At 42.8% G+C, this 27,917-nt stretch overlaps 1 protein-coding gene across 2 annotated transcripts in view; it reads left to right on the top strand.

The window, feature by feature from the left end:
* LOC147418277 (SNF2 domain-containing protein / helicase domain-containing protein / F-box family protein) overlaps window positions 1-23,901 on the top strand; it is a 62,302-nt gene extending 38,401 nt beyond the window's left edge. The window contains exons 5-10 of one of the 2 annotated variants that reach the window (XM_086506713.1): window positions 22,061-22,120; window positions 22,198-22,328; window positions 22,411-22,525; window positions 22,620-22,761; window positions 23,020-23,151; window positions 23,326-23,901. In XM_086506713.1, the coding sequence (XP_086362839.1) occupies window positions 22,061-22,120; window positions 22,198-22,328; window positions 22,411-22,525; window positions 22,620-22,754 (441 nt within the window). In that variant the 3' untranslated portion in view covers window positions 22,755-22,761; window positions 23,020-23,151; window positions 23,326-23,901. Of the gene's footprint in view, window positions 1-22,060; window positions 22,121-22,197; window positions 22,329-22,410; window positions 22,526-22,619; window positions 22,762-23,019; window positions 23,152-23,300 lie in introns of both variants that reach the window. The other variant, XM_086506714.1, reaches the window with a different exon arrangement.
* The last annotated feature ends 4,016 nt before the right edge of the window (window positions 23,902-27,917 follow it).

The following is a 27,917-nucleotide window of genomic DNA, read 5'->3' as shown; positions in this document are numbered from 1 at the left end:
GTCCGAGTATTGTGTCGATCTTCTCTCTCTCTCTCTCTCTCTATCTGTTTCTCTCTATATCCTTGGGCTTCAATATTAAGTGGTAAATTCAATTTATCCAAGTATATTCTATATTTCTATGTGCTCCCGTTTGTGACAGTATTTCTTTTTGTATTAATCTGTGTTCAAAGTACAAGAGAGTAGGTAGGTGCTCACTCTCAGATTCTGCGTCCAGATGCCCTGAGAAGTGAGGCCTTGCCCACTTATTTGGGATCCCCAAGAGCAGAGCCTCAAAAGCATTAAACTCAAAAGCTTTCAATTCAAAAGCAACTGTCCCAAAAGCTTCTCAAGTTAAAGCACAGTGCCCAAAAGCTGTCCAAAAATCAGCCATCGCTTTTTTCCTGCAATTTCCGTATGAAAATGCCACATCATCAACACCTCAACGCAATTCGTGTCGTAATTTCTGGGCTGCTACGTGTTAGACAGTCAACGCAATCTGCGGTGCTTTTTTCGGGCAGTCATATTAGCCTTTTGGCGCATTTTAAAGGTCCTGCAGGCTGCCACGTCATCACTTTGTGAGATACCCCCCTCTTGAAAGAATTGTATTCGTCCTCGATTACACCTGCAAAACAGAGAGGCCATAAACTGTCTTAGCAGACACTGACTCTTAGTACTGACGCACTAGGGACAATACATCTAGCACATGTACCAATCGATAGTCACATCACCGGACATCACTTGACATCACTTGACATCACAGGACATCACAGGACATCACATGACAAATCACATTCAAATTCATTCCAAATCTCAGACCATGATTATTTGGCAACGTATTTAGCAATCGCATCTAGATCCAGTCAGGACCTCACAGATGCCCGATTAACTAATCCATATTGCAATCGTGTCTATAGCTACAGTTCTTGCACTCAAACAAGTCAAGTTTAAATCAATGAGTATTATTGTTGGGAATTCCAGTTCATAAAGTCATTTAGCAGAATAATGTCAGCCCAACAGTATCCCTGAAACCCAAAGGGACATCAGTGACTCTATATCAGAAATCGGGGTAATCTGTTCACAAAGGAGTGGAGTGACTCCTCTCTTGTGCAAGCTCGGTGCACTAGATTCACCCATGCTGAAATCGGGGTTCTATCGGAGTATACTATGCTAAACCGAATACTTCAAGGCAAAGTTCCACAAGTATCTGCATGGTCCTCCTCCTCCATCCACTTTGCATCCAATTCAACATAGTTTTTGAATTTAACCAAGAACCGCCTAATCACTTTACCTTTAATCTTTCTATCTTTATGTGCCAATATTTGTTTTGGAACGAGTATCTCCTCGCTTTCCTCCACTTCGGGTTGCTCATTTGGCTCTCCATCATCGGGCACATCGCCTTAAAAAGGCTTCAAGAGACTCACATGAAAAGCATTGTGAATCTTCCAAGTATAGGGCAGCTTCAGTCTAAAGGAGACTATCATTTATCTTGAAAGGGCCATAATACCTCATGCCAAGCTTTGGAAAAAGCCGCTCCTTTCCTTTTCGTTTTCCACGCTTTCTCAAAACGTAAGAGCACCAAATCGTTCTCGTTTAATTTCAAATCGCGACGATGTCAATCTACTGCCTTCTCATGTCTTTCTTGAGATTTCTCTAAAGCCTTCCGGACCTTGACAAAAGCGGTGTCGATGTCCCACATGTACTGGTCGGCTTCAAAAATCTTATCTTGGGTCTAGGGAATGTTATGATCTACGAGTTGATTCCCTTTTTCCTTTCTTTCCTTGTGCCCTAGGACCTGCAGGTACTGTCTTTTGCTTCCCTTTCCATTGGCACATCAGAGTCAATCTTCGAAACCCCAAGATGTACTATCATCTGATTCCTCTTTCTTTGGAATCCTTTGATAAACTTGCATCTAGTTTCCTTAGTTCGTCGGAACCGGCTGATTTGCTAGAATCCTGTGATGAGCTATCATCTGATTTGCTTCTCTTCACTGGAAGACTCTTGCCTTTTTGATACTATCTTGCTTGTCGCATACGTCAATGAGCCGGCAAATGCATTCCAAATCATTGCTTCGTCATGTCCATGGAGTCAGACTTCTGGTTTAAAGCGTAGTCTTGAATCTCTTTAGCAAATCATGGCAAAACCGCTCAATCTGGTCTTTCAAAAAAATTTACAAGAAGTATCCCAAAATCTCTGCCAGTAGTGATCCAATGTATCTTTCTCAGTCATTTTCAAGTGATGCCAAGGCATGATGACATCTCTTGCATATCCATCGTTCTTTTCAAGTAAGATGCCCCGTCTTCTGCTCCCTTGAATGTTCTGAGAACCACGCTCCAGAGAAGGCGACGTCAAACTATTGTTCAACTCAAGGGCTCGATGGGCGTCCTGGCCGACTCCCTTCCTTGAACCCCTAGGTATTCTTGTTGATCTGGTCATTGTCTAAAGAGGACGACCTCTCCTCCTTTAAACGGCTAGATGACCTTCTATGCCTTCTAAACTTTGTTTCCAAAAATCGTCTTCAAAAGAATCTTGTCTTAGGTGCTTAGTGATGAGCGCGCGGCGGTGTGTGCAAGTGAAAGAGCACGCGAGGAAGTGCAGTGTGTGTGCAGAGAGGGGAGGCGAAGGCCAGCAGGAGAGGAAGCTCTAGCGGAAGAGAGAGAGCTCACATTTTTGGGGAAAACTCAATAAGTGAGTTTTGGGTTTTCCCACTTTTATTATAAGTGACCTTTAAAAAACGTGTCCAGGTTCAATATGAATCTGGACAAAGTATAAAAATGTACAAAAAGGGGTTATTTAGGCCTTTAACCCAACAACCTCCCACTTAAAGGCATAAATGGTGCCTTTAAGCTACGTGACTCCCACCATCTCTATGCATAGATGATGATGTGCTTTGGGTAAGCACTTCGTGAGAGCATCGGCTGGATTTAACGAGCTCAGAGCTGAAAATCACGTTTTTGTCTTCTCTTTAAGTAGTAAACTGGCCTCAGAGTGCCAAGTGTCACTCATTTGTGCATTTTCCCGCTTTAGACCCTCGGGTCTAAAAATATCTCACCAGCAGCCTCTGTTGACTTGGCCACAGAGTAACAAAATGATCCCCATGTCAAACTGCACGTAATGACGCGAAGACATTTTGTCGTCCAAAAATAGCAGTCCCTAAAATTTAGGAGTTTCTGCCATTACATTCTTCTAGGTCATCAGACCCTCTTTGTCCACTGCAGCCACACCCAGAAATGAAATGTAGCCTATGTAGCAAAGGATTCCGCTTTGGCTGGCCAATGACCCCACTTTGGCTAACCATAGTCCTTGTCCAACCTTAGTGCTCTTTAGCCCTCAGGCTTGGACTCTCTCTGAACAGTTCCACACTGGCTATGCAATGCAGGGCAGTTAGATTTCCAGAGGGGTGTTTCCAAAAGGTAAAACAAACGAAATTCCCCAAAGAAAGAGAAAATAAACAAAAATGGAATTGCCACTGGCTGGTGACATATGGCACTCTGGCTATCACAACCAAGCATAGGTGCCTTGACAGGCAAACCAAACTCACTGCATAGGCGTGCTAACCAAATAGCTTCTTTGGAAGCTTCAGTGGCTGAAATATATTCAGCCTCTGTCGTAGACAATGCAACAATCTTTTGCAATCTAGAACACCATGAAACAGCACCTCCCGCAAGAGTAAATACATAGCCACTTGTGGATTTCCGTGTATCCACATCACCAGCCATGTCAGAGTCACAAAATCCCTTCAACTCCATTGGTCCTTTACCATAGCAGAGGCATTTGTTTTTAGTCCCTTTCAAGTACCTCATAATAGACTTCACTGCATCCCAATGCAACCTGCTTGGATTAGCCATAAACCGGCTCACAACTCCCACTGCATGGGCTATGTCAGGCCTAGTAGCAACCATAGCATACATAAGTGAACCACAAGCTGAAGCATAAGGCACACTTTGCATGTCATTGGCTTCTTCCTTTGACTTGGGACAATCATCCTTGGAGATTTAGACATATGGCTGTAATGGCACACCAAGAGGCTTTGCTTCAGTCATGTTAAATTTGTCCAGCACCTTTTCAATGTACTTTTCTTGCGACAAATACAATAGGCGCTTGTCTCTTTGCCGTGTAACACGCACTCCAAGTATATGTTCAGCTGTCCCAAGATCTTTCATTGAAAACGCAGATTTCAGTTGTCCTTTAAGAGCATCAACAATGCTTCTTTTCTTTGCAGCTATCAACATATCGTCTACATAGAGCACAAGAATGATAGGGCTGCCATCCTCATCACGTTTGGTATACAAACAATGGTCTGTACGGCTTCTTTTGTAACCATGTTTAAGCATGAAGCGGTCAAACTTTTTGTACCACTGTCTACATGATTGTTTCAGCCCATACAAGCTTCTATTGAGCATACATACCAAATGTTCCTTGCCAGGGATAACAAAACCCTCGGGTTGCTTCATGTAAAGCTCTTCTTCCACATCACCATGCAAGAAAGCGGTATGTACATCCATTTGGTCCATTTCCAAATCAAGAGCAGCCACAATGGCAAACAATACACGCAAAGTGGTCATCTTCACAATAGGAGAGAACACTTCTTGAAAGTCTATGCTCTTGGTTTGAACATATCCCTTTGCCACAAGCCTTGCCTTATACTTGGGTTTTGCATCAACAATTTTGATTTTATACACCGATTTGTTAGGAATAGCCTTCCTTCCTTTGGGCAATTCAACCAAATCCCAAGTATGATTAGCATGCAAAGCTTTAATTTCTTCCTACATAGCAAGCTCCCACTTGTTGCTGTGCTCACATGTCTTTGCCTCTTTATACATAAGAGGCTCTCCCTCATCTGTCAATATAATGTAATGCAAAGAGGGGTCATATCGACTCACAAGCCGTCTTTGACAAGTAGACCGCCTCACCCAATGATCCACATTATCCGGCAATGGGTTTACATCAAGTGGCACTACCAAATCATCAACAATGGGCTGCTGTACATCATTTTCAGCACCATTTTCAGCATTGTTTCTTGGCTGCAAATGCCCTTCAGGAGCCTCAATTTGCTGTCCAACGTCATCTGGCTCAAACACCACTGGATCATCTACATTTTCAGCCATTTGTGGTGCATCCTGAGGGTCAAAAATAGGCCTAACAGGTGGCTGGTCATGCTGAAATTTCACCCTTCTATGGTCATGCTTTGAGGCACAATTGTTTTGAAGGAGCCTTGCCTCATTAAAAACAACATCCCGGCTGCGTACAACCCTTTTGAGCTGAGGTAACCAAATCCTGTAACCCATTTCGCCTTCTTCACCATATCCCATGAAGAGGCCTTTAATGGACTTCGCATCTAGTTTACTACTCAACTCAGGTCTAACATGCACAAAAGCTTCGCAACCAAAAATGCGTAAGTGATCATATGAAGCAGGCTTGCCAGACAAAACCTCTTCAGGGATGTCACCTTTCAAAGACATGTTAGGGGATCGATTGCATATATGCACTGCAGTTTTCAAAGCTTCTCCCCAAAATCCATGAGAGAGATTAGCTGTGGACAGCATGCATCTCATCCTCTCACAAAGTGTTCTATTGAATCTTTCAGCCACACCATTAGAAGAGGGGCTGTATGGTACAGTAAGCTCCCTCTTAATGCCCAAATTTTCACAAAACTTGTTAAATTCAGCACTTGTGTACTCCCTCCCATCGTCTGTACGCAAGCATTTTAATTTTCTACCTGTTTGGGTGGTCACAAATGCATGCAATCTCTTAAACGCAGCAAAGGCTTCATCCTTAGACTTAAGCAAATAAACCCAAATTTTCCTAGAATGATCATCAACAAAGGAGACAAACTAACATGCACCACCCATAGACTTAGTAGGCATGCTATATACATAAAAATGTACAAGATCAAGCACACAAGATTTACGAGAGACACCAGAGTAATAAGAACGCTTTACTTGCTTGCCATATTGACATTCATTACAAAAGTCAAGCTTTGTGCCTTTAGCATCAAGCTTGTTCAAAGTACAAAGCTTAGAAAGGCCCTTTTGGCTCATATGGCCAAGCCTCTCGTACCACAACTCCATGTGAGAGTTAATTTCAGCCAATGCAATAAACTTGCCCAACACGGCCTTTCCATGCATGCAGTAAAGTGTCCCTTTCTTTGTGCCCTTTACAATCAGCCTTGAGCCTTTGGTCATTTTCCATGATCCTCTCTCAAACAAGATGCTGTAACCATGCATATCCATCTGACCAACAGAAAGCAGACTCTTCTTGATTCCCGGCACATATCTAACATTATGCAAGACAAGCTCATTTGTGCCATCTATGGAGAGATGCAATGCCAATACCCTCAATGGAACATGCATGATTGTTTCCAAGGTATACATGGCCACGCTTGCCTACATCAAAAGTAGAGAAACACTTCTTGATAGGAGTCGCATGAAATGAAGCACCGGAATCAACAATCCAAGTCTGGGACAATGCATCATTGACAGTCAACAAAGCATCAATAAGATCACTCTTGGTGATCTGCATGTCCTGTGAATGAACATTTAGAGAGGCATCAAAGTCATAAGCATCATCATCTGACAAAGTGGCACACAAGATGTCCTCTACATCTGACAGCTCCTCAATCACGACACTAGAAGCCACATTGGCCTTCTCTTTGTCCTTTGAGCTATCTTGTGCATCTGCCTTGACTTCCTTCTTCTCTTTCTTTTTGTCTCCGCCATTCTTTTTCCTTTCTAACTCAGCTTTATAGTACCTGCAATCGGGTTTCTTGTGACCTTTCCTGCCACATTGATAGCAAGTCACATCACCCTTGCCTTTGCTTGCATTTCCCCTTTCTTTACTCTTACTCTTACTCTTACTCCTTTGTGCATAAGCATTCTTCTTTTCTGTCCTGCCTCTAACCATGTTGGCAGAGCTGCCTCCCTCTCCACTTGCTTTCCTCCTGATTTCTTCATTCAAGATAGAACCCCTAACACCATCAAAGGTCAAATTGGGGTTATTGGACAACGAAACCACCAAAGTTTCCCATGACTCAGGTAAGGTCATAAGCAAGAAGATAGCTTTCAGCTTATCATCAAAAGGGGGCAAGCCAGAATCCTTTAACTGCGACAAAGTACCTGCGAACAATGACAAGTGCTCTGCCGCGCTCTTGAACTCATCTAGTTGCATGTCAATAAGTTTTCGCATCAAGTGCACCTGGTTGAGAGGCGTTGTATTTTCATACATTCCCTTTAACTTCTCCCACACATTAGAAGCAGTCGTGAAACCTTTCACATCAATGACGGTCTCATCTGTCATGGCCATTTTAATGTATGTAACGGCCTTCCTGTTCATGCTAACCCATGCTTCATCTGTCATATTCTGTGGCTTTACCTGTTCAAGTGCCCCTTCGCAATCCTTAAGGAATAGGATTCCCTGGATCCTGTCTTTCCAAAGATCAAAACCTGTTCCATCGAACCTCCTAATCTCGAAGAGGTTCTTCACATCCGAAGAAGATGAGGCCATAGTTGCATGAAATAAGAGGGATAATACACTGAATTTTTAGGCAAAATGCGCAAGAATCGGAGTACAGCCTCACAGAGATGTGCACTACAGCTCCAAATGGTCACACGAGCAATTTGGGGCAAAATAGGTCGATTTGGACACAAAATTCATTTTCTGAAATTTATGCGCAGGAAATTCTAGCGAGCGAATTTGTGCTCGAAAACAACAAATTTAGTTGTTTTTAGCCCCAGAAGACATACATAAGGCTAATACACAGCCTTTAGAAGCATATAAGCGCAAAAGCCCCAATTTGTAGCATCAAAATTGCATGAAATTGAGCCACAAATGGTCATACATAGCCAAAATTTGTCAAATGTGCGTGGATTGCATCAATTTGCACTTTCTTCAATGTAATCGCACCATAAAAACACGGGAAAATTACCAAAATACCCCTCTAATTTGAGGAAATTCTCAAAATACCCCCAATATTTTGTCATAAATTCCCAAAATGCCCTTCAAATTTTTCAAAATTCCCAAAATACCCTTGGTTGTGAGAGTAAATTTCTCGAAAAATAAATATTTTTGTAGGACTTCACAAGAAGAGTGATTGTCTATCGTACAAGATGCTAAAACTACAATTTGAGTTGGTTCCGTAGGCTTTGGAGATGAATTGCTTCATTATTTTTAGATATAATTGCCTTTTTTGCGATGGTAATTGGTGACAAATTACATGCTGAGCACTCACAAACGGATCTCAATTGTCAAAAACGAATGAAGATTAGAAAATCTTGAACAATCCAAACAAAATAGATACAAGGGTATTTTGGGAATTTTTGAAATTTGAGGGGTATTTTGGGAATTCCCTCAAATTAGAGGGGTATTTTGGTAATTTTTCCTAAAAACACTTATGAAAACCTGCGTAAATCTGAAATTTGCTTTAAACGCCTGTTTTAGGGCTTGTTTTTTGGCAATTTCAGTGTTTTCGGGTAGCGGGGACTTAGCAAAAGGATTTCCACACTTTAATACATCATTTGCAAAACCTGTATTTTGCTGTTATAACCTGTAATTTCCTGTTTTTGACCTAATTTCAGCCTATTTTAGGTCAATTTTGGTTGCCGGGAGCTCTCTAGTGTCCGGGGACGAGTCCTTTGGCGACGAAATTGCAAAATCTCACGTGAAAGTTGACCTTCTTAGCTGAAATTCAGCGTTTGCAGGTTTGGGGGCAAACCCTAAGATGCTCTGATACCAGTTGATGAGCGCGCGGCGGTGTGTGCAAGTGAAAGAGCACGCGAGGAAGTGCAGTGTGTGTGCAGAGAGGGGAGGCGAAGGCCAGCAGGAGAGGAAGCGCTAGCAAAAGAGAGAGAGCTCACATTTTTGGGGAAAACTCAATAAGTGAGTTTTGGGTTTTCCCACTTCTAGTATAAGTGACCTTTTAAAAAATGTGTCCAAGTTCATATTGAACCTGGACAAAGTAGAAAAATGTACAAAAAGGGGTTATTTAGGCCTTTAACCCAACACTTAGAAGCTTCTTAGCACCCTCGAACAGTTCAAAATGGCGTCTTTCCCGTGTGTTGCTTTAGGCAAAACTCCACCAAGGGCAAATACTTTTCCTATGTAGTCTTCTGATCCAAAGAAGAAGACTTCAACAAGTCCAGTACAACTGAATTTGCAATCTCAGATTGCTCATCTGTCTGTGGGTGGAAAGATGATGAGAACTGCAACCGTGTGCCAATGTTCTCCCAAATAGCCTTCCAAAACAAACTCGTGATGTCTGTCAGAAACTATTGTCTCAAGCATGCCATGTAATCTGAATATCTGGGCAATGAGAACAATCTCGCTAAATGTTCCGGCTTGACTATTTTCTTCATTGGAATGAAATGAGCTTGCTAAAGCTTCAATAACAGTCCAAATAGCATTGTGCCCACTCTTTGTCTTCGAAAGATAAAAAATAAAATCCATAGCAATACTTTCCCAGGGGCGGGTGGGAATGGGTAAAGGCTGTAACAAACCGTGTGCTTTATGCCTGTCAAACTTTACCTTCTAGCATACCAAGCAACTGCGTACAAAATCGTCCACGTCCTTCTTGAGTCTCGGCAAAAAGAAGTAACGCTCCACACCTTTCAAGGTGGTGTCAATGCCGCGGTGACCCGTAAATGGTGGACAATGGCATTCAGTTAGAACCTTTCCCTTCAACGGTTGTATAACACACAACATCGTTTTCTTCATCAAGTAGCCATCCCGTATGGCATATCCCGCTACTACCTGCCCATTTTGTATTCGTGTGAATACATCCGAAAAATCTAGATCTGTGGTGTACTGATCGACCATGTCCTCGAAGCTTCTATGATGAATTGCGGAAATAGCCAAGACTAACGGCTTCCAGGACAATGCATCTGCCACCAAGTTCTTCTGTCCCTGTATATAGACAATCTGGAAGTGAAACTGTGACAAGATGTTAGCTCACCGCATCTGCTTCTCCGAAAGCTGCTTCTGTGACAAGAAGTAGCGCAAACTCTGATGGTCTGCAAAGACAGTATAATCCGCTCCTTCTAGGTAATGCCGTCTCTGAGTAAGAGCATGGATAACCGCCAAAAGCTCTTTCTCATAAATCTGTGCTGTCATCTCCGGCCTTGAGAACAATCGGCTCTCGTAAGCAATGACATGGCCTTCTTGCCACCCAGGCAACGACCACAAGCATCACAATATACTTCGAATGACTTTTGCAAATCCGGTAAAGTCAAAACTGGTCTCGTAGTCAATTTCTCTTTCAAAGTTTGAAAGGTTGTCACCTCTGTGGGTCCCCACGAGAAAGGGACTCCTTTCTGTGTCAATGTATTCAAAGGGGAAGCAACCTCTGCAAACTTGCTAATGAACTGCCGGTAGTAAGAACATAAGTCCAAGAAGCTTCTAACTTCATGGATATTCTTGAAATCGGGCCAATCTCGTATAGTCTCAATCTTGGTCGGGTCCATCTGTACTCCTGCTGCTGAGACGATGTGTCCCAGAAAGTGTATCTCAGGCAAGAAAAACTCGCTTTTTTTCACATGTATGAGCAATTTATGCTTCCTCAGCGTTTGGAAAACCCATAAATGATCGGTATTCTTTGAAAATCCAAAAAGTCGTCCTGAAAGCTGTCTTGTAGACGTCTCCAGGAGCAATACAGATTTGATGAAAATCACTTCTTCATATCAATTTGGCAAGTAGAATTCTGAAGTTTGTCGAGTATATCATCGATCCTCGTAATGTGGAAATGTGATCTGGTTCATTGTTTCTTTATCTTGGCCTCGGCTAACGTTGTAAGGTGGCCGGTTCGGTGGTGTACTACCACGAATCAATCATGGGACCTTCACGATGTAAAGGAGGTAACGTGCTTTATACGCCTTTAGAGAAATAGTCAGCCTCTACTGTAAAAAACTCTTGTCGTTGCTTTTCGAGGTCAAACATATTCGACCTTTAATCATCATTCAGTTCTCTCAAGAAAAATCGAGTAAAGAAACTGAATTTTATCAAGTACAATCTCTCTTGCCCTGCATTTGTCAAAAGTTGCTTTCGTACCCCGATAGTCGACCAGGGCGTTGTTCTTTGTGGTACCAAGGGATTTCTCTTCCAAGGGCATTACGTAGAAGTCCTCGTGCCCTTAACACCCTTGACATTGCAAATGAAATTTGCTTTTGATCGGTGTAATGGCAACATCCCGTCCGGGTGCCGCTAGAACTGCCTCTGCCTATGGCCTCAGCCTGTCGGGCATAATTCCAAATCAAGCCGCCAATTCAAGAAGTTGGCCTTGGCTTCTCCATAAAAAAAAAAAGGACTTCTTGATCTTTCACTTTGCCCCAAGGGCTGCAAAGTTTTGTACTTTTCGTTCATTTGATTTGGTTCGGGCTCCACGCAAAGTGGTACCAGTTCTGCTTTCATCTGTTCTTTTCTTCCGCACTCGGTTGCTACATTCTAACTCTCAAATTTATGTTCTTTGGTTCATATTCTTTTCAAGAGTTCTTATCCATCTCTTTCTGCGAGTACAAGTTCTGCTTTTCTGGACTTGTCTGTCCTTTCGGCTTTCCGCCTGACCTGAGAGGAAAAGCAATGGCTACATGCTATCTCGAGTAAATCTTATCAATCGGATAATTTTTTAGGTGTCTCGCCAATCTCATGTCCCTGTATACTTAATCAATTTGTTCATTCATATGCCAATCTGTAGTTGACGTTTATACTCCATTCTGGTAAACTTGTCTTGAAAAAAGTTTGCCCAAATCTTCATTCTTTTCTTCAATTCTTGCACCGGATTTTCAACTTTTCTTTGCCTTCCCACTGAAGGTGTCATCTCCGTCAGATTCTTCACGAGAATTGTTACAAAGTGACGAAGATTTCGGCAGAGAGTATGGCCCGCCTCGGCCTACTCAAGCGAAGCAACGAGAGATGAAGCGTCGTCAATTGATCCGCGATGCAACAAAGATGATGCTCAGTTTTGCTAAGGATCCGAAATTGGCAAAATATATGAGCGAGACTTCTTTTCAGGAAGTGTACGAGTAGTGGCAGAAAACGACACCACCACCCCTGAAACCTGCTCTCAAGAAACCTTATGCTCACAAGAAATATTTGGAGAAGGAATTAGTAGAGATGGGTTGATGCACGGATTGCTCAGCTTTTTGACGTGCAGAACAAAGCTAAAAAGCACGGCAAAAAGCAGAAGAAAGGCACTTATTTCCCGGGTTATTTGGGTCGTCAGTCGACATTTGACAAACCAAAGAAACAGAAGAAGCGTGTTCGGTTTGAAGGAGTACCCAGTTCTTCTTCTTCTTCTTCTTCTAACAATTCTTCTAGCTCTTCAGATTCGAGCGAAGAAGACAAAAAAGGCAAAAAGCGAAGCAAGAAACAACGCTTCGGAACGGGCAAGAAAAAGGCAAAGAAGTCTAAATCTCGCCCAGTGAGTGATAGTTCTACAGAGGACTCGTCTACAGATAGTTCAGACTCTGATGATGGCAATTTTTATGCGAACAAGAAGAACTTTTATAAAGCCAACCAATATGACTTTCTGGAAGATAAAAGCAAGAAAGTCCGAGAGTTTAAGGAAGGTGGACAGTTGATCAAATTTGACACTTTTTCAAGATATAAAGATGCTTCGAAGGCTTCGTCTTTTATACAGCAGTTTGACATCGCTTTCGTGGGAGGACGCTACTCAGAGCACTCTAAGATTCGGAGAGCTGCCTCTTATTTAAGGGGGAATGCTCGAACTTGGTGGTCCACGCTTCTTTTAAACAAGACTGCGCTAGTTAAATGGCTGAAATTTAAGAAGCTTTTTATTTCTTCTTGGCTGACGGTGGAGTATGAACGCGATATACGAGCTGCTTGGAACCATCTTCGGATGACCAAGAGAGATACAGTGGATGCTTATTGCGAGAGATTCTGGAGCTCTTTTTTACCCGCCTCTTCATTCAAGAAGATCTCGTTCAGAGAACAGATTGAGCGGTTTACCTTGGGTCTACCTACTGAGATTCGAAATCACTGCTTGGAACAGAAGTTAGCTTCTATTTAGGAGTTGATGAGTCATGTGAAACGAGGCTTTGCCATTCACTCTGACAGTCTGACCAATCCCACCGATGAGGTCTTGACACAACGAGCCGAACAGACTTCAGCGAATGAAAGTAGAAAGAGAAAGAGCAACCCCAAAAAGAAGGATGCACGACCCAAGCTTACTCCTCAGGAGAGAGCTCGCTTCATCAGGGAGGGGAAGTGCTTCGGATGCGGGGAACATGGACATATCTCTGTGAAGTGCCCTAAAAAGGCACAGAAAGAACAAAATGACAAGGACGACGACAGGCCTGAGAGTTCGAGAGCAGCTGAAGAACGTGGAAGCGGTACCCAACACCATGGACGAGAGTACACAACTTTGCCGAGCTTGGGGCAAAGTGAAAGACCAAGAGGCCCTGATCTTCTTTGATGGAGGAGCCAAGGCAAACTTCATTTCTGTCACGTGACACATCCCAACCCTATGTGTCCGTAGACAAGCTACACCACAGCAGGGTTCAATCAGTTTGTCAGTTTAGATTTGCAGTGATCTAACACTTTTGTGAGTCTATTCGTAGACCGTGCATGCCCAATCACTTAGCATAGATGCATATCCTCCGGTTGCACACAGCATGATCATCGGAATTCCCATCAAAATCCATTCGCATCAGTTAGGGGAATTTTCCATGCATTTAGCCTATTTTCCTATTTATTGGTATTTTCACTTATTATTTTTAAGTGACTTTCCAACAAAAGTAGGTAGGGCAATTTTGCTAAGTTAATATATAAGCAAACCCAAGTTAGCACTTTCTGGCAGAAGAGGCAGTAGGAGCTTCTCGCTCAACAGGCAACTTCTCAGCAGTACCCCCCCTCAGGACCCCCCATCGCCAAGCTCTCCCATAGCCTAGCGTTTTTGGATTGGACCTCCCCCGCAGTACCTCCAAGACCCATGGTGTTTCCAGCCTTTGCGTGATCGCCAACACCCTCAGCATCCCTTCGTTGCAGGTTCCCATGATCGCCCTAGAGTGCATTTCAGCCAGCGTTTTTCTTGCCAAAAACGCCAGTCAGCCAACAACAGATTTCAGCGTTTTGAGGCCCTGCACTTCAGTGTTTTTGTCAAGCAACCACTAACGCTAGGAGACTGCAGCCTCAGCGTAGTGTCGAGGGAGATCGCCAACAGCATCCGGAATCCTGGAAGGGACTCTTCGCCGGCCCACTCTGATGTGTGGGTCGTGCGGTACTTGAACTTCATAAAGGTCTGCAACGCTTGCTTCTTTGGGCCGTGCCGAAAGCGACTCAAACTCTTTTGAATGTCCTTTCTTGCTTCAACTTCGTCTAGAGTCGTGCTTCTTCCGTCTTCAAGAATCTCCATGGCTGAAAATTCCTGAAAGCATTTCCAACACAAAACCATGAACATACCCATTCCATGTAAAGTGAAGGAAAAAAATCTTGTCTTCGCTAAAGACTCTGTATGCAATGTAGATGAACATAGAGACGGAGTGACAACCCGTTCATCAAACACATGCAAACAATGCGATCCAATCTTTTCTGTTTGATCGAAATCAATCAACTGTGGCAAATCACAATGGAAATGCCCATGCTTGGTGCTCAACAATCATGTGCTCGTTCAGAAACTGTGTCATGCCAAGGAAGAGACATGCAATGTGACTTCTTGACATACAAACTTTTCAACTTTTTATGAACAATCCGCATACATTCGTGCTCATCCATGAGAGAAACGTGCTCAACATACAATATGTCATGCCTAGGAAAAGGGATCACATAACGATGTTGACTAAAATACAGGAAACCTTCACGAATGAAACACTCGAACAATGCGTGCGTATCAATCATACGAACACATAATACTTCCTGTGATGGTTCATGAGACCTAGGCACGAGAGCCAAGATCTGTGCTTCCTGAAGGGGTTCTTCTTGAGTGGGTTCTTTCTGAGGGGGCTTTGTTGACCTAGGCTCGAGAGCCAAGATCGATCCTTCGTGATCTATTGAATCTTCTTGTGGGGGATCTGTGGACCTTGACTCGAAAGCCAAGATCGATTCTTGGTGATTGATCGAATCTACAACGAGGTTAGCTTCGCTAGAAAAAGCATCAACTAACACATCATTCTTGTGAACAATCACATCATCTTCATGCAATTCATCATGCTTGTGATTGTCATCCAAATCATTATGCAAATCATGGGCATCCAAATCATCATGCTTATCATTGTGCTTCAAATCATCATGCAAATCATTATCATTCAATTCATCATGCTTCTCATCATGCAATTCCTGTGAGTCATGCTGTGGAGAAAGAGAGACTGAGAGAATCTCCTTTTTACGATTCTGTTGCATCTGTGCCTTAGCTTGAAAAAAGAGTCGCAATAACTCTTGCATTTGTGCTTTGTTCTCGTGATAAAATTCTGCTTCTATGACTGCCCTTCGTTCTTGGTACTTACGTGCGATGGCTGCCATATCTTCTTCGTAGGCTTTTCTTTCTGCTTCTCTTTCTTGGTCCAACTCCTCCATAGGAGTTAGTGCAATCTTTGTCGTAGATGTAGAAGGGTCGGAAAAACCTCCTGGTGGGGAAAATTCTTCTTCGCCTCTCTCATGCTCATCACTTCCAAGCGAAGTATCCATTCCGCTTCGAGTGATGATCATTCTGAAGTCGTGGGTTCTTGTGGTCTTGGGTTCTTAAGTTCACGAGGAACTTGGTTCTTGAGGTCCTTGATTCGTGAGAATCCAGGGTTCCTGAGTCTTGAGGGTCTTGGGTTCTTGAGGTTTTCTTTCGCTTGCAAACCGCGTTGGAGAAGGATCTTCTCTTCACCCGAGTTCTACCCTTTTCTGCGGGCGCACCCCTTGGCAGCCTTGCGCTCACACCAAGGTTGCTTTTCCCACCTCACGTCGATTGGCCGGCCGCTAAGTGCAGGGTCCGCTCTCAATGAGTGAAAAGAGACACAAGGGGAGGCTGGACAAGCCCTTCTTTCTTGGGATTCCTGTCACTCTTCAACAAAACACGATTAAGAATCGCCACGCCCAAGTAAACTTGGGTTCGTGCGATCACAAGAAGCAAAAAAATTCTTGTGGTTCTTGTGGTTCTTCCCTTGAGTAATGCAGAACACTTCCAAAGCTCTGATACCAATGTTAGGTGCAGCGGAATGAATGTTGTATTTTCTCAAGATTAGTGATCTTTATCGCTCAAGGTTCCTTTTAGTTCTTAGGGAAAGAGAGAGCTTTCCATCTTGTAGAGTGTTGTGGTCACGAACAAAGTGGGTGGATATTGTGCGTGCAAGTGATTGAGACTGAGAGAAGGAGAGAGAAGAGATACGACATCGAGGGGTTGTAAAACCCTCCTCTGAAGGCCCCACTCTCGTCGGCGAGAGTGGTCTATTCTTTGATTGCACAAATGCGTACAATGCAAATGCAATGGACTGATGCAATGGGACTATGCCGGTGACGACGACGGTGATGACGACGGCGACTAGGGCTGAAATCTGGGATCTTCTAGATGTTGAATTTCTTGGACTGTTTCAAGGCTGAAAATGGACTGTTTTGGCTGCGTTTTTCGAGGCTAATCTTGGGGGTACATCTGCAACCTTTCGGGGCTGATCTGCTACTGTGCATGGCTGAAAAACCTGCGTGTATCGATGGCTGAATTCTCTGCTGAAAAACGCTGAGGCTGCAGTCTCCTAGCGTTAGTGGTTGCTTGACAAAAACACTGAAGTGCAGGGCCTCAAAACACTGAAATCTGCTGTTGGCTGGCTGGCGTTTTTGGCAAGAAAAACGCTGGCTGAAATGCACTCCAGGGCGATCATGAGAACCTACAACAACGAAGGGATGCTGAGGGTGTTGGCAATCACGCAAAGGCTGGAAACACCATGGGTCTTGGAGGTACTGCGGGGGAGGTCCAATCCAAAAACGCTAGGCTATGGGAGAGCTTGGCGATGGGGGGTCTTGGCGGGGGGTACTGTTGAGAAGTTGCCCGTTGAGCGGGAAGCTCCTGCTGCCTCTTTTGCCAGAAAGTGCTAACTTGGGTTTGCTTATATATTAACTTAGCAAAATTGCCCTACCTACTTTTGTTGGAAAGTCACTTAAAAATAAGTGAAAATACCAATAAATAGGAAAATAGGCTAAATGCATTGAAAAATTCCCGTAACTGATGCGAATGGATTTTGATGGGAATTCCGATGATCATGCTGTGTGCAACCGGAGGATATGCATCTATGCTAAGTGACTGGGCATGCACGGTCTACGAATAGACTCACAAAAGTGCCAGATCACTGCAAATCTAAATTGACGGACTGACTGAACCCTGCTGTGGTGTAGCTTGTCCACGGACACATAGGGTTGGGATGTGTCACGTGACAATTTCATTGGAATTGACGGCGCGGCTCGAGATCACTCCTGATCTGATGGGATCACTTGCGGAGGTAGTTCTAGCGGCAGCCGGCAGCATAGTCACAAGGGACGCATTACGGGACGGGGAATGGGGGACGGGGCTCAAATGGATTTTTAGTGTAAAAAAGAGGGCGGGACAGCAAGTAGGGATGGGAAGCCCGAAATAGGGCGTCCCCTGTGACTATGCCCGACAGGGACGTAGCCATTACACCTGTCATTGGCAAACTTCGGTTGCATTGTCAGGGGTATTTGGGGCATGAGGACTTTTTCGTAATGCCTTTGGAAGGTTGTAATGTTCTTTTAGTGTAAGGACATGGGTCCTGTGGGCAAGGCTACCGGCATGGCCGGATAATGTGTATGCTAGGGGGAGGCTATAAGATAGCACGGTTGGGTGGAGACTAGCACACGCATTACCACCGCCCTTTCACTGGTATCCAAGCTATTTTTGGGAGGAGGCCAAAAGCGGCTTGCATGTGCGTGCGACGCTCTGCTTCTCTCCCACGTTCCGTAGACAACGACGTCTCCGCTGTGCAACAAAAGAAGACAGGCACGCTTTCCCGTTCCTGTGCGCAGCGCGTGGACAGACAGCGATAGCTGACCGCAGCCGCCCTATCTACGTCCTCCACAGCGCACGACTAAGGCGGGCAACCAAGGCAAACTCGACCGGCAACTCGACGGCATCGAGGCTCCGAAGGCTTCCGTTGGCGCTGTTGGTTGCGCGCGTAGGAAGACCCGCTTAACCCTTGCATGAAGGAGGGTTGAACCCACCCCATGAGGGTAAGAGACCAACACTTTACCATCAAGCTATTGGCCCTTGTTGTGTATAACAAGGAAAGATAGTCTACTTGTGTTGAAAGGAAACTAGAAGGAAAAGGAAAGCTTCAAACTTCAAGGAAGTAGCTTCACCCTTCCTTTTCACTTCTTGGAGGAAGGCAAGTTTTCCTCCAAAAATTCTTTTTTCCTCAAGGAGGTAGCTTCAAAGTGAACAAAAGCCTTCACAAAAATGACGAGTTTTTGTGAAGAATCATCAAAGGTGTTCTTACAACGAACGACAAGTGAAGCGCTCAAATTCCCGCAAGGCGAGGTTTGCATGCAGCGCAAATCGCGGAGCATACAAAACACAAAGACTTCAATTTCTCAAGGTACAAGTTGTCGTTTTTTTTCTCTCTTTGCATTAGTGTGTGTTTACCATGGCCAATGAGGATATCCCACCTACACACACATTTGATTTTGAGCACGTAGATCAAAATCAAGGCACCACGGGTGCTACTGACACTAATATGCATGATGATGATGATCTAGGAGATCATGGGCTTGTAGATATGGCTTCTTTCAAGACTTTGGAACATCGCCAAAGGGTACTTGAAAGCAACCTCTTTGCACTCAATGCAAATGTTACCAATCTTACGGAGTTACTTGTGAAATTTATGAATTCACAGACGACTCAAGGAGCCACAAGTGGCACAGTTCAAGGGAACCAAGCTCGCACGACTCAAGGAGTCCAAGAGACCAGTGCTGCAGAAGATGTAGAAGGTAGCAATGCATTACTTAAGAATATCACCATTCTTGAGTTTCACGGGGAAGAGCGTGATCGCAACAAGGATGCGGTCAATATGTTCGTACACAAATGGAGTGATATTCATAGATTGAGACACACCCCGGACATAAAGACGGCTGTGGAAACAAGTCTATCTCTTAAAGGCAAGGCGTATAAGTGGTGGATGACATTTCCAATAGATGCTCGTCCTCCGTCTTGGGCTGCGTTTCAAGCTTCTTTCTCCAAAGAGTTTTTGGACTCCAATGAAGAAGATAAGAATTGGTTAGCATGGGATGCATGCCGCATGTCTGGCCTCTCTCTCACATAGTACCTTTCGAAGTATCGGGAAATCATATTAAAACTAGAAGGTCTAGATGAATTCCAAAAGATACGGGGTTTTAATAGGGGTCTTGACAAAAACTATCGTCTTCATGTCAAGACCCAACATCCAAAAACTTTGGAAGAAGCCATCAGTCATGCGCAAAGATATGATGATGACCAAGAGCGGAAAGGAAATGGTCCCTACTCTAAGAATACTTTTGCTAAGAGCAATGTGGCTAAGAGCCAATAGCGAGGTAGATCTCCCACACGTTCCAAGAGGAATAAGAGACAATCTACCTCTCCACGTCCACAAGAGGCTAAGAAGCCTAAGCAATCACGAGATACTCCGCGTGGGTCTCTCAGCACTGTTGATTTTGAGCGTGCAAAGAAACACAATTTGTGTTTTAGATGTCTTTCGGACCAACATAACAAGAAAGATTGTCCTCTTTTGCAAGGCAAAGAAAAGGCCATGCACACGGTGCAACGTCTCACATTAGATTCATCTCCTAAATATTGCGCTGTAGAGGTTCTTGATATGGAAGAAAAGCACAAGTGTTGTGTGTCTGCTTCAATGTGGCAGCCACCTTTGGTCCCCATGATTTGATTCGCATGCATGGCACTATTAACGGACAACGTGTCCGTATTTTAGTGGATGATGGTCCAATTTATAACTTCTTGAACTATAAGCTAGTCAAGAAATTGAAGCTTACACAGACTCCCTGCTCTCACAAGTATGTGGTGGAGCAGATGTCTGGGAATGATAAAGAAGTATGGGACACGGTAGTTTAAGGGATTGAGCTTATTGTTCAAGATCATACGAGGACCCTTGACTTCCAAGTTATGAACATGGACTGTGCTGATGTAGTTTTAGGACGGGAGTGGCTGCATGGTTTAGGAAACACATTGTACACTAGTTATGAACACAACTCCTTATCCTTTATGGCCAATGGTAAACATGTGCTTTTGCTTGGTGAGAAAAACATACCATCTGTACCTCTTATATGTACAGCCGAGCTTTCTATTATGCAGAAAGCAGATTTAATAGATGAAGTCTTTTTGTGTTACTGCTTGTCTCCAAGTCTTGTGAGTTCTCAAGAGCAAAGTGTGGTGAATTCTAGTAATTGGTATGCAAAGTGCAATGAATTTTACTGATAAACAGAGTGTTTACAAATCTAACGAGCAAAGTGGTCTCAATTTTAATTCTATAGAGCAACGTGCAACTGTTGTAAAACAAACATTACAGGTATTACAAGATTCTCCATCCCAGCATAACTCTAGTTTACTTTCTCCTTTTGCACGGCAAAAGCTAACTCACTTACTCATGGAGTATAGTGATGTGTTCTCAAGTGATTTACGAGCGGGTTTACCTCTTACACGTGATGCGCAGCATGGCATAGATGTCTTGCTAGGCACTAAACTGGTGAGTAAACGTAAACCACCTTATCATATGAGTGCTAAAGAAGCCAAGGAGGTTGAGAGTCAGTTGGTTGACTACCTGGCCCGTGGTGTACGTTAGGCCATGTCACTCCCCTCTTGAAAGAATTGTAATCACCCTCGATTACACCTGCCAAATAGACATAGGACAATGACACTGAACATTCATATCACATTCACAATCAGTGGATATATAGTACTAACGTACTAGGCCACATATATCCAACACTTGCACAAAGACGACAATCACTGAACATTCATATCACATTCACATCACTATTCTTGTCGAGATCTTGGATGAGAGTCATGATTGTTTTAACTTATTCAGCAATCACACCTAGACCGTGCTAATCGTCTTGATTGACTAAATCTCGTTACTATCATATCCACATCACCTCTCAGGTGAACAAGAAGAAATCTTGCAGTCATTTCGTCTTGCAAACATGTACTCAGACAATACACAAATGAGAGAGCACATGTATTTTAGGAGTTCTCATTTCAAATTACTTCTTTACATAAAGTCATCCAACAGAATATTGTCAGCCCGTGCACCGGAATCATATGTTGCACAAAATGCTATGCAAATGACGTAGATGCACAAATGTAGTCACAAAACATAAAGCCATAAACTTAGCCCATCTAGACGGCGCTTAGACTGCACTTTATCTGAACAGAGTTAAATTCCAAATACAACCAAACAATCCCACACCGTAGCGTGAGCCATTCAGAGGGTTCGATTTACAACTAAACGATGCCTAGACCATAGCTTGCCGTGTCTAGAGGTTCCAAGTATAACGAAACGATCCCCAAACCGTGGTTTGTGTCATTCAAAGGCTTCCATTTACAACTAATCGATTCCTATTGCTAGACTACAGTATGTTACCATAACCTTTTCCTTCAGTTGTTATCAAGGAAAGGTGTGCAGTAAGTTTTTGATTTGTTGACTGCGTCCTGCAACTTACAATACACCTTTCCTTAATAATAATTAATTTTTGCAAGTGGTCAATATTCATTGGACTTATAGATTGTTGAAACTGCCCAACCAATCCATCAGGAAACTGCAATTTCTTGTGGACAAGTTTCAAGTTTTTCACTGTTAAGATACTTATCACCATGAATGCTCAGGAACAAACTGAACATTACACTACAAAGGGACCACAAATAGGACATTCAGAACAGTGCGTATGGACTTCTAAATTTCTAACATTTATGGCAATTTTGTGTTCAAAATTTATTTTTCTGGTGAATTGAGATGTTAAGCATAGTCTTCGTAAAACATAGCCAGTTTCTTCAATATCTATTTGATCTGTTATTCCCTTTTTCTGTTATTTTGAGTTTTTGTACATGCCTTGAATGTTGCTCTTTGACATTGTATGGGCATTGTCTGAGGTAGAGATACTTTTCCAGTTGCTTAAAGCAGGTATCAAAGTTGCAGGATTGTACAGTCCCATGCATTCTGCCAACAAGGTTTGAGTGGTTCCTTGAATTTGTTAATTTGGGTCGGTGATTTCCTGTGGGTTTTGATGTCTATTTGGTGTTATCAGTTGAAATCCTTGTGGAACTTTCAAAGGGACAAAGACTGCACTGTTTTGCTGATGGATGGAAGTGCAGCATTGGGTCTTGATTTAAGTTTTGTGACACATGTTTACCTGATGGAGCCCATCTGGGATCGCAGGTTATACTGACTCTACATGTTTATACATTGAAGTTTCTTCTTTTTTGACATCTCACGTTCACTCATGTCTGCCCTAATACAGTGTAGAAGAGCAAGTAGTTAGTAGAGCTCATCGGATGGGAGCCACACGTCCTGTATTGGTTGAGACGCTTGCCATGCGGGGAACAATTGAAGAGCAGATGGTTCAGTTCTTACAAGTATTATGTTCACAACTACTCTTTGGTTTGTCTTGTTTCCTGCAATATAGCTTCTTTGTTCAAGTGCTGATCAATCTTGAAATTGTTGCTGTAGGACTCCATGGTCCGAAATATAGCAGAAAAGCGAGATCCAGACAGTGGTCATTCAGGTCAAAGAACTCTGCATGACTTTGCGGAAAGCAGCTATTTAGCTCAGTTATCACATGTTCGGACTAAGGCTGCAGCTTAATGGGAAGGTACACATTTAATAAATCTTTAAAATTACGTGGTGCTACTGTTCACAGCACCTGGTTTAGCTCCTTGTATGCTCGTTCCATTTTGTGATTGACTCTCCGATGCAAAATGACCAACTGAGGAGTCGGGACTCTTATCATCTCCATCTTTAGTTGATTTTTTCATTAATGTTATCCCTTTGATGTCCCGTTGCTTACATTCTTTTGTTACCCACTGATAACTTGGTGGAATCATAATAATGCAGATGTTGTTGTTTACAGGGTTTGAAGCTACCTTTTTGGTAAAATGTATGTCGATAACCAGTGCTCTGGGCTACTGTTCCAGTTTTTGCAATCAGGCCTCTTTTTTTCACATGCGGTGCTCTTTCTCAGAGGGAGCTAGCACTTCTGCGAGTCTGTGCTTCATTCTTCCCCTACTGTTCTTTGCAATATTAGTTTTTTTTGATATAAACTTTTTTTAAAATGCATTTTGCTTTTTTCTTGAAGTTACCTAATGGCATTTGTTCTTATTTTTTGTCCTGAGTCTCTCCTTATATTAACAGAGTGGGCATTCTCTCTATGCTCTAGGGATACGTGCTGCTCGGCCATGCCTATTCTAAGCTGAACAATGGCTACTTGGGCACTATGGTGCATCGATTCATCCATGTACCGTAGAGCACGTGCTTCTCAGCCAGCTCCAATCTCAAGCTAGTCCTATAATACTCTAAGCTGAGCAGTTGCTACTCAAGCACTATGGGACGTGTGCATCCATGTACCATGGTTAAATCCATTCTTGGAGATGCACCTGAACTGATCTCATCTTTGGTGGGAGAGGGAGTCATAAATCCTTCCGTACGGTGGGAGAGCTGAACATGCGGTGCCCCCATATCGAACTTGAAAAGTAGCAGGCGCTCTATATGTCTAGTTCATGGAGGGAGTCATAAATCCTTCCGTACGGTGGGAGAGCTGAACATGCGGTGCCCCCATATCGAACTTGAAAAGTAGCAGGCGCTCTATATGTCTAGTTCATGTTGAGTGAGCTTTTATGTCATTTGTGAGTGCCTAGATGCCTCCAAAAGGAAGAAAGAATTATTCTTCCTTAGCTCTCGTATTGATAACTTCTCATTTTTTGTTAACTTGTAAATATACAACTGGTTTTACCTTTGGACTGAGTCTTGAACAGGTTTCAAGAAGGCCAGATTTTTATATTTAAATTGTAGGCAGAGGGGGACACTCGCAAGATTTTTTCGGGTGTTTCTCATCATAAGCACAAACTGATAATAGTTGGAATGTTTTGTAAAGCACTTTGTGGGGTGGTAACCCCCTTGTTTTTTTTTTTTTTTTGAATATTTATTATGGCAAGATGACTTCGACTCATTTTTAAGAGGTGAGATGACTCTGAATATATTTAATGGCATGTCAGGCTCGACAAAAGCGATGTTCTGTAATGATTAACTATTCATTCATGCCATTTGTATGTCTAATTTTCTATTTAGAGTGTCCAAGCGGTTGCTGCTTACATCTATCGAGTCCGATTAAGGTTTCAAACTCACCACAAAACTATTCTAAATATCCCAAAACTCACCCTTGAATTCAGGGGTTCCATTTCCACAATGAGTAATAGAAAGGAGACAACGAGTACATTTGAAAGAAAAAGTATTCACGATTCAATGGAATAGAGTACCGTTCATTTGCAACCTCGAAGTAATGAACGCTTAATTTGGCCACTTAAAGACTTTTCCCTCCTCGTAACTCATTGTGTGAAACTCTTCTTATATGTTCGAAGGCCACCGGTTTGTGTGGGCTCTTGAAAACATCATTGATGCTCTTTAACATCACCAGTGTAGGGTAGGTTGGTCATCTCATTTTGTCTCGTACACTATTTTGGCCTTTTGTGAGCATTGATCTATCCTCGATTCTTTTTCATCATCGGCCACCACCTCTCTCTCTCTCTCTCTCTCTCTCTCTCTCTCTCTCCATGATGCCTCGAAAATTGGTAAAGTGAATGAGGCTTTTCTATAATGCCAACGTATCATGGTTTGGGAGAATTTGGGGTTCATGTTTCATACATTACACCACTCATATTGCCCCTCGTTGAAAAACCATGTTTTGTGAACGAGAGAGTTGCATTCAACCTTACATGCTTGAGCATATCCCCTTGAGTGCGATCTGTAGTATTATGTCTATCTGACCTAGCTCTCATTCTCTACGATACGAAACAAGATTGCACTTAATGCCTCCATAAACTGCGTCAGTCTTGAGCATCACACCGTACTTAAGTGCTCAACATTTGATTACATTAGAGATGGCTTCCCCCACATGTTCAATCATGAGCTCTCCCTACACATTCCTCTCCCATTCATGATGTGGACTTCTTATTGCGACACTCATTTCCAAATTCTTGAGCATCGAGAGTTATTATCAACCCCACACCCCCACTTGATATGTTTCTTTTGGTCTCATATGTCATATTTGACCTTCTAGGATGTTACAAAATCTCAATCTCAATCTCTCTCTCTCTCTCTCTCTCTCTCTCTCTCTCTCTCTCTCACACACACACACACACACACACACACACACACACACACACACACACGCACAATGGTCATCACTAACACCCTCAACAACAAGGTGAAAGCAACATGAAACATTAGGTGGGTGGAGATGGTGAAGAAGATTCCCCAAGTAGAGGTGGAGGAATCCATACAAGAGGAGCTACAAATAATGCATACGACACTGAGGGAAGAGAAGATGACACATGTATGTTGGTGCAACATACAGGTCTCAATCATAGAAGAGAAGACCGTAGACTCTACTCCTGAGAGTGATGGGAAAATGCTATGAATGAAGCTTGGGTACACAGAAAGAGGTCCTCTCCGTTGCGCCGAAGTAGAAGGGTGAGAAGAAATACTACTAGAGAAGAGACCTCTCATACTACAATTTTGAAATAAGGAAGTGCACACCCCTTTCATGAAGAAGAGGGTCATTCTTTGCAACATGGAGAGAGCCTAGAATTTTCTCAACGATGACCTAAATCTGGATGCAGATCGTAGATCATACATACGGAAAGCTTGGTAAGCAAGAAAGGAGGGGAAGAAGACCTCTTATAGAGACAGTCGACGATGCGGAAGCATAGAGCCGAGAGAGAGAGAGAGAGAGAGAGAGAGAGAGAGAGAGAGAGAGAGAGAGCGTTTGGACTCAAATTTGATCCTTTTAGCGCTAGAGAAAGTGTGTGTGTGGCCAATGTATGGCGGGCTACCATAATGGTAGCTCGAATTTTCCTTGTTTCTATCTAAAAACAATTTCAATTGCTTAAAAACACCTCAATAGTATTTTACGTTGCGATTTGCTTGAATCTTTCTTTTGTCAAGATCGACAAATGTGACATAACTTGCACTCAATGCAGTTGTGTGCACTTTTTTCATATGAGAGATTTCATAGCTTTCCAACTCATTCCCTTTACTTTGTTCTCTACTAACTTTTCTGCTTACATTCCACTACATGCTCTTTGTGCACAACCTCTCTCTCTCTCTCTCTCTCTCTCTCTCTCTCTCTCTTCTGCGTTGTGCAACTTAAACTCGTAGAAAAAGCAGTGAAGGAGAACAAAAGACCTCGATGACCGTTCGTAAGCATCAATTCAGTGGAAGTATTCAACAACTTCGATTTGGACCATGGTCGATGGATTTCCACCTCCATTATCATTGGAAGATGGGTTCTCTTATAGACAAGGAAGAGAAAGCACAATGAGTTTGTGAACAGTTACAAGGGTATGGTAAAAGACTTTCGCTTATCAAAAAATGGGCAAAACAGTCAAGGAGGTGCTTGTTGCAGATGCATATATGCATTTTGAGTTACGCCTACAAGCACCATTGATAGAGTTTCCAACTAACCAACCAAACTGTGCATTTTCTAAACTTCTTTTTGTTTTCCGCTTTGCTTTGACACGCTCCCATATCTCCCACTTCTTGCAAAGAAAAGTCCAGAGTGGTCCTTGCCTCTGAAATTTTTTAGTGCTTCAGATTAAAGCTTCATCAGGAGATACAGAAGTGCTCAAGACCAAATGTTTCTAGTTGTGTGGTATGTGTCTCCAACTTCATGCCCATGCATGTATTTATTGACTTCTTCCATGATGAGGAGCTCAGAAAGATTGCTACCATGCTTATCTGCAAATAAGAGAAATGCCTTGATTTTTTACATGATTCTTGGGTTATCTATGATTCCAATGGCATCTTGTGCAAAGTGGATGATAAATTTTGTGTGTAAGTGCATAATAGCCTCTCAGAACTTCAGAACTTCCTTTCACTACATAAGATTGCATCCAATGCATGGTCAATTGGTAGCTGTGGACCAAGATTTATTTGATGACATGAACAATCCAATGAAGATGCTTGAGGTGTGGTGTGGATCATACTTGACCTAGTGACAATTACTAGCATTCGAGGTAATGTCTCACTATGACACGTGTGCGAGGACTTGAAGAATGAAGTTGACCTTAATTGCCTCTAAAATTTCTTTTGCAAAGCAATATACGAAAAGTAATATGTTTTGCAAGTACACATTGCTGTTGCTTCCTCATAGAAGATAATTTGTGTAGAGAGAAGAGGTGATCCTCTGTTTGTGATGCAGTGCAACTCCAAATTCAAGGCACGATCCTGATAAAAAGCACCATGACAATTTTGTAGTGAAGTTGTACACAACAACTCTGTAATCGTTATACATACATCAATGAAAAAACAATTTTCTTGCATACATAGTCTGAGCTCAATTGTTTTCTGAATTCTGACTCAACTTGTCTTTACATTGTATATAATCATGTACAATGTACTATCCAATTAAATACGTTGAGTTTTAACTATGTTTTACAATACTAGAGAGATCTTTTTCGAGCTTGATAATCATCAGTAGAATGTAAAGGCTTTTTGTAGGGAGGTATAGAGGGAGACTTAGGAGGGATGGAAGGTGAACTCGCTGGTAAAGGAGCAGCTTCGACATGAAAACGCGTCTCCACACGATTTAACATACTTTGAACCATTGTCGTCTTGAAAACTTCTACATAAAGATCGAAATAATCTGTTAGGTTTCGAGTTTGCAAATGACTTCACCCTCAATAAGAGAAGATCATTTGTTCACGGATTACCCATAAAGACAGACAACACTTACAGTTCTACGCTCCTCATCAT

This window comes from Adiantum capillus-veneris, chromosome 30, assembly GCF_014529385.1.
Source record: "Adiantum capillus-veneris isolate H3 chromosome 30, ASM1452938v2, whole genome shotgun sequence".
NCBI classification, from domain to species: Eukaryota; Viridiplantae; Streptophyta; class Polypodiopsida; order Polypodiales; family Pteridaceae; genus Adiantum; species Adiantum capillus-veneris.
This window is presented reverse-complemented; position numbering and strand designations above follow the sequence as displayed.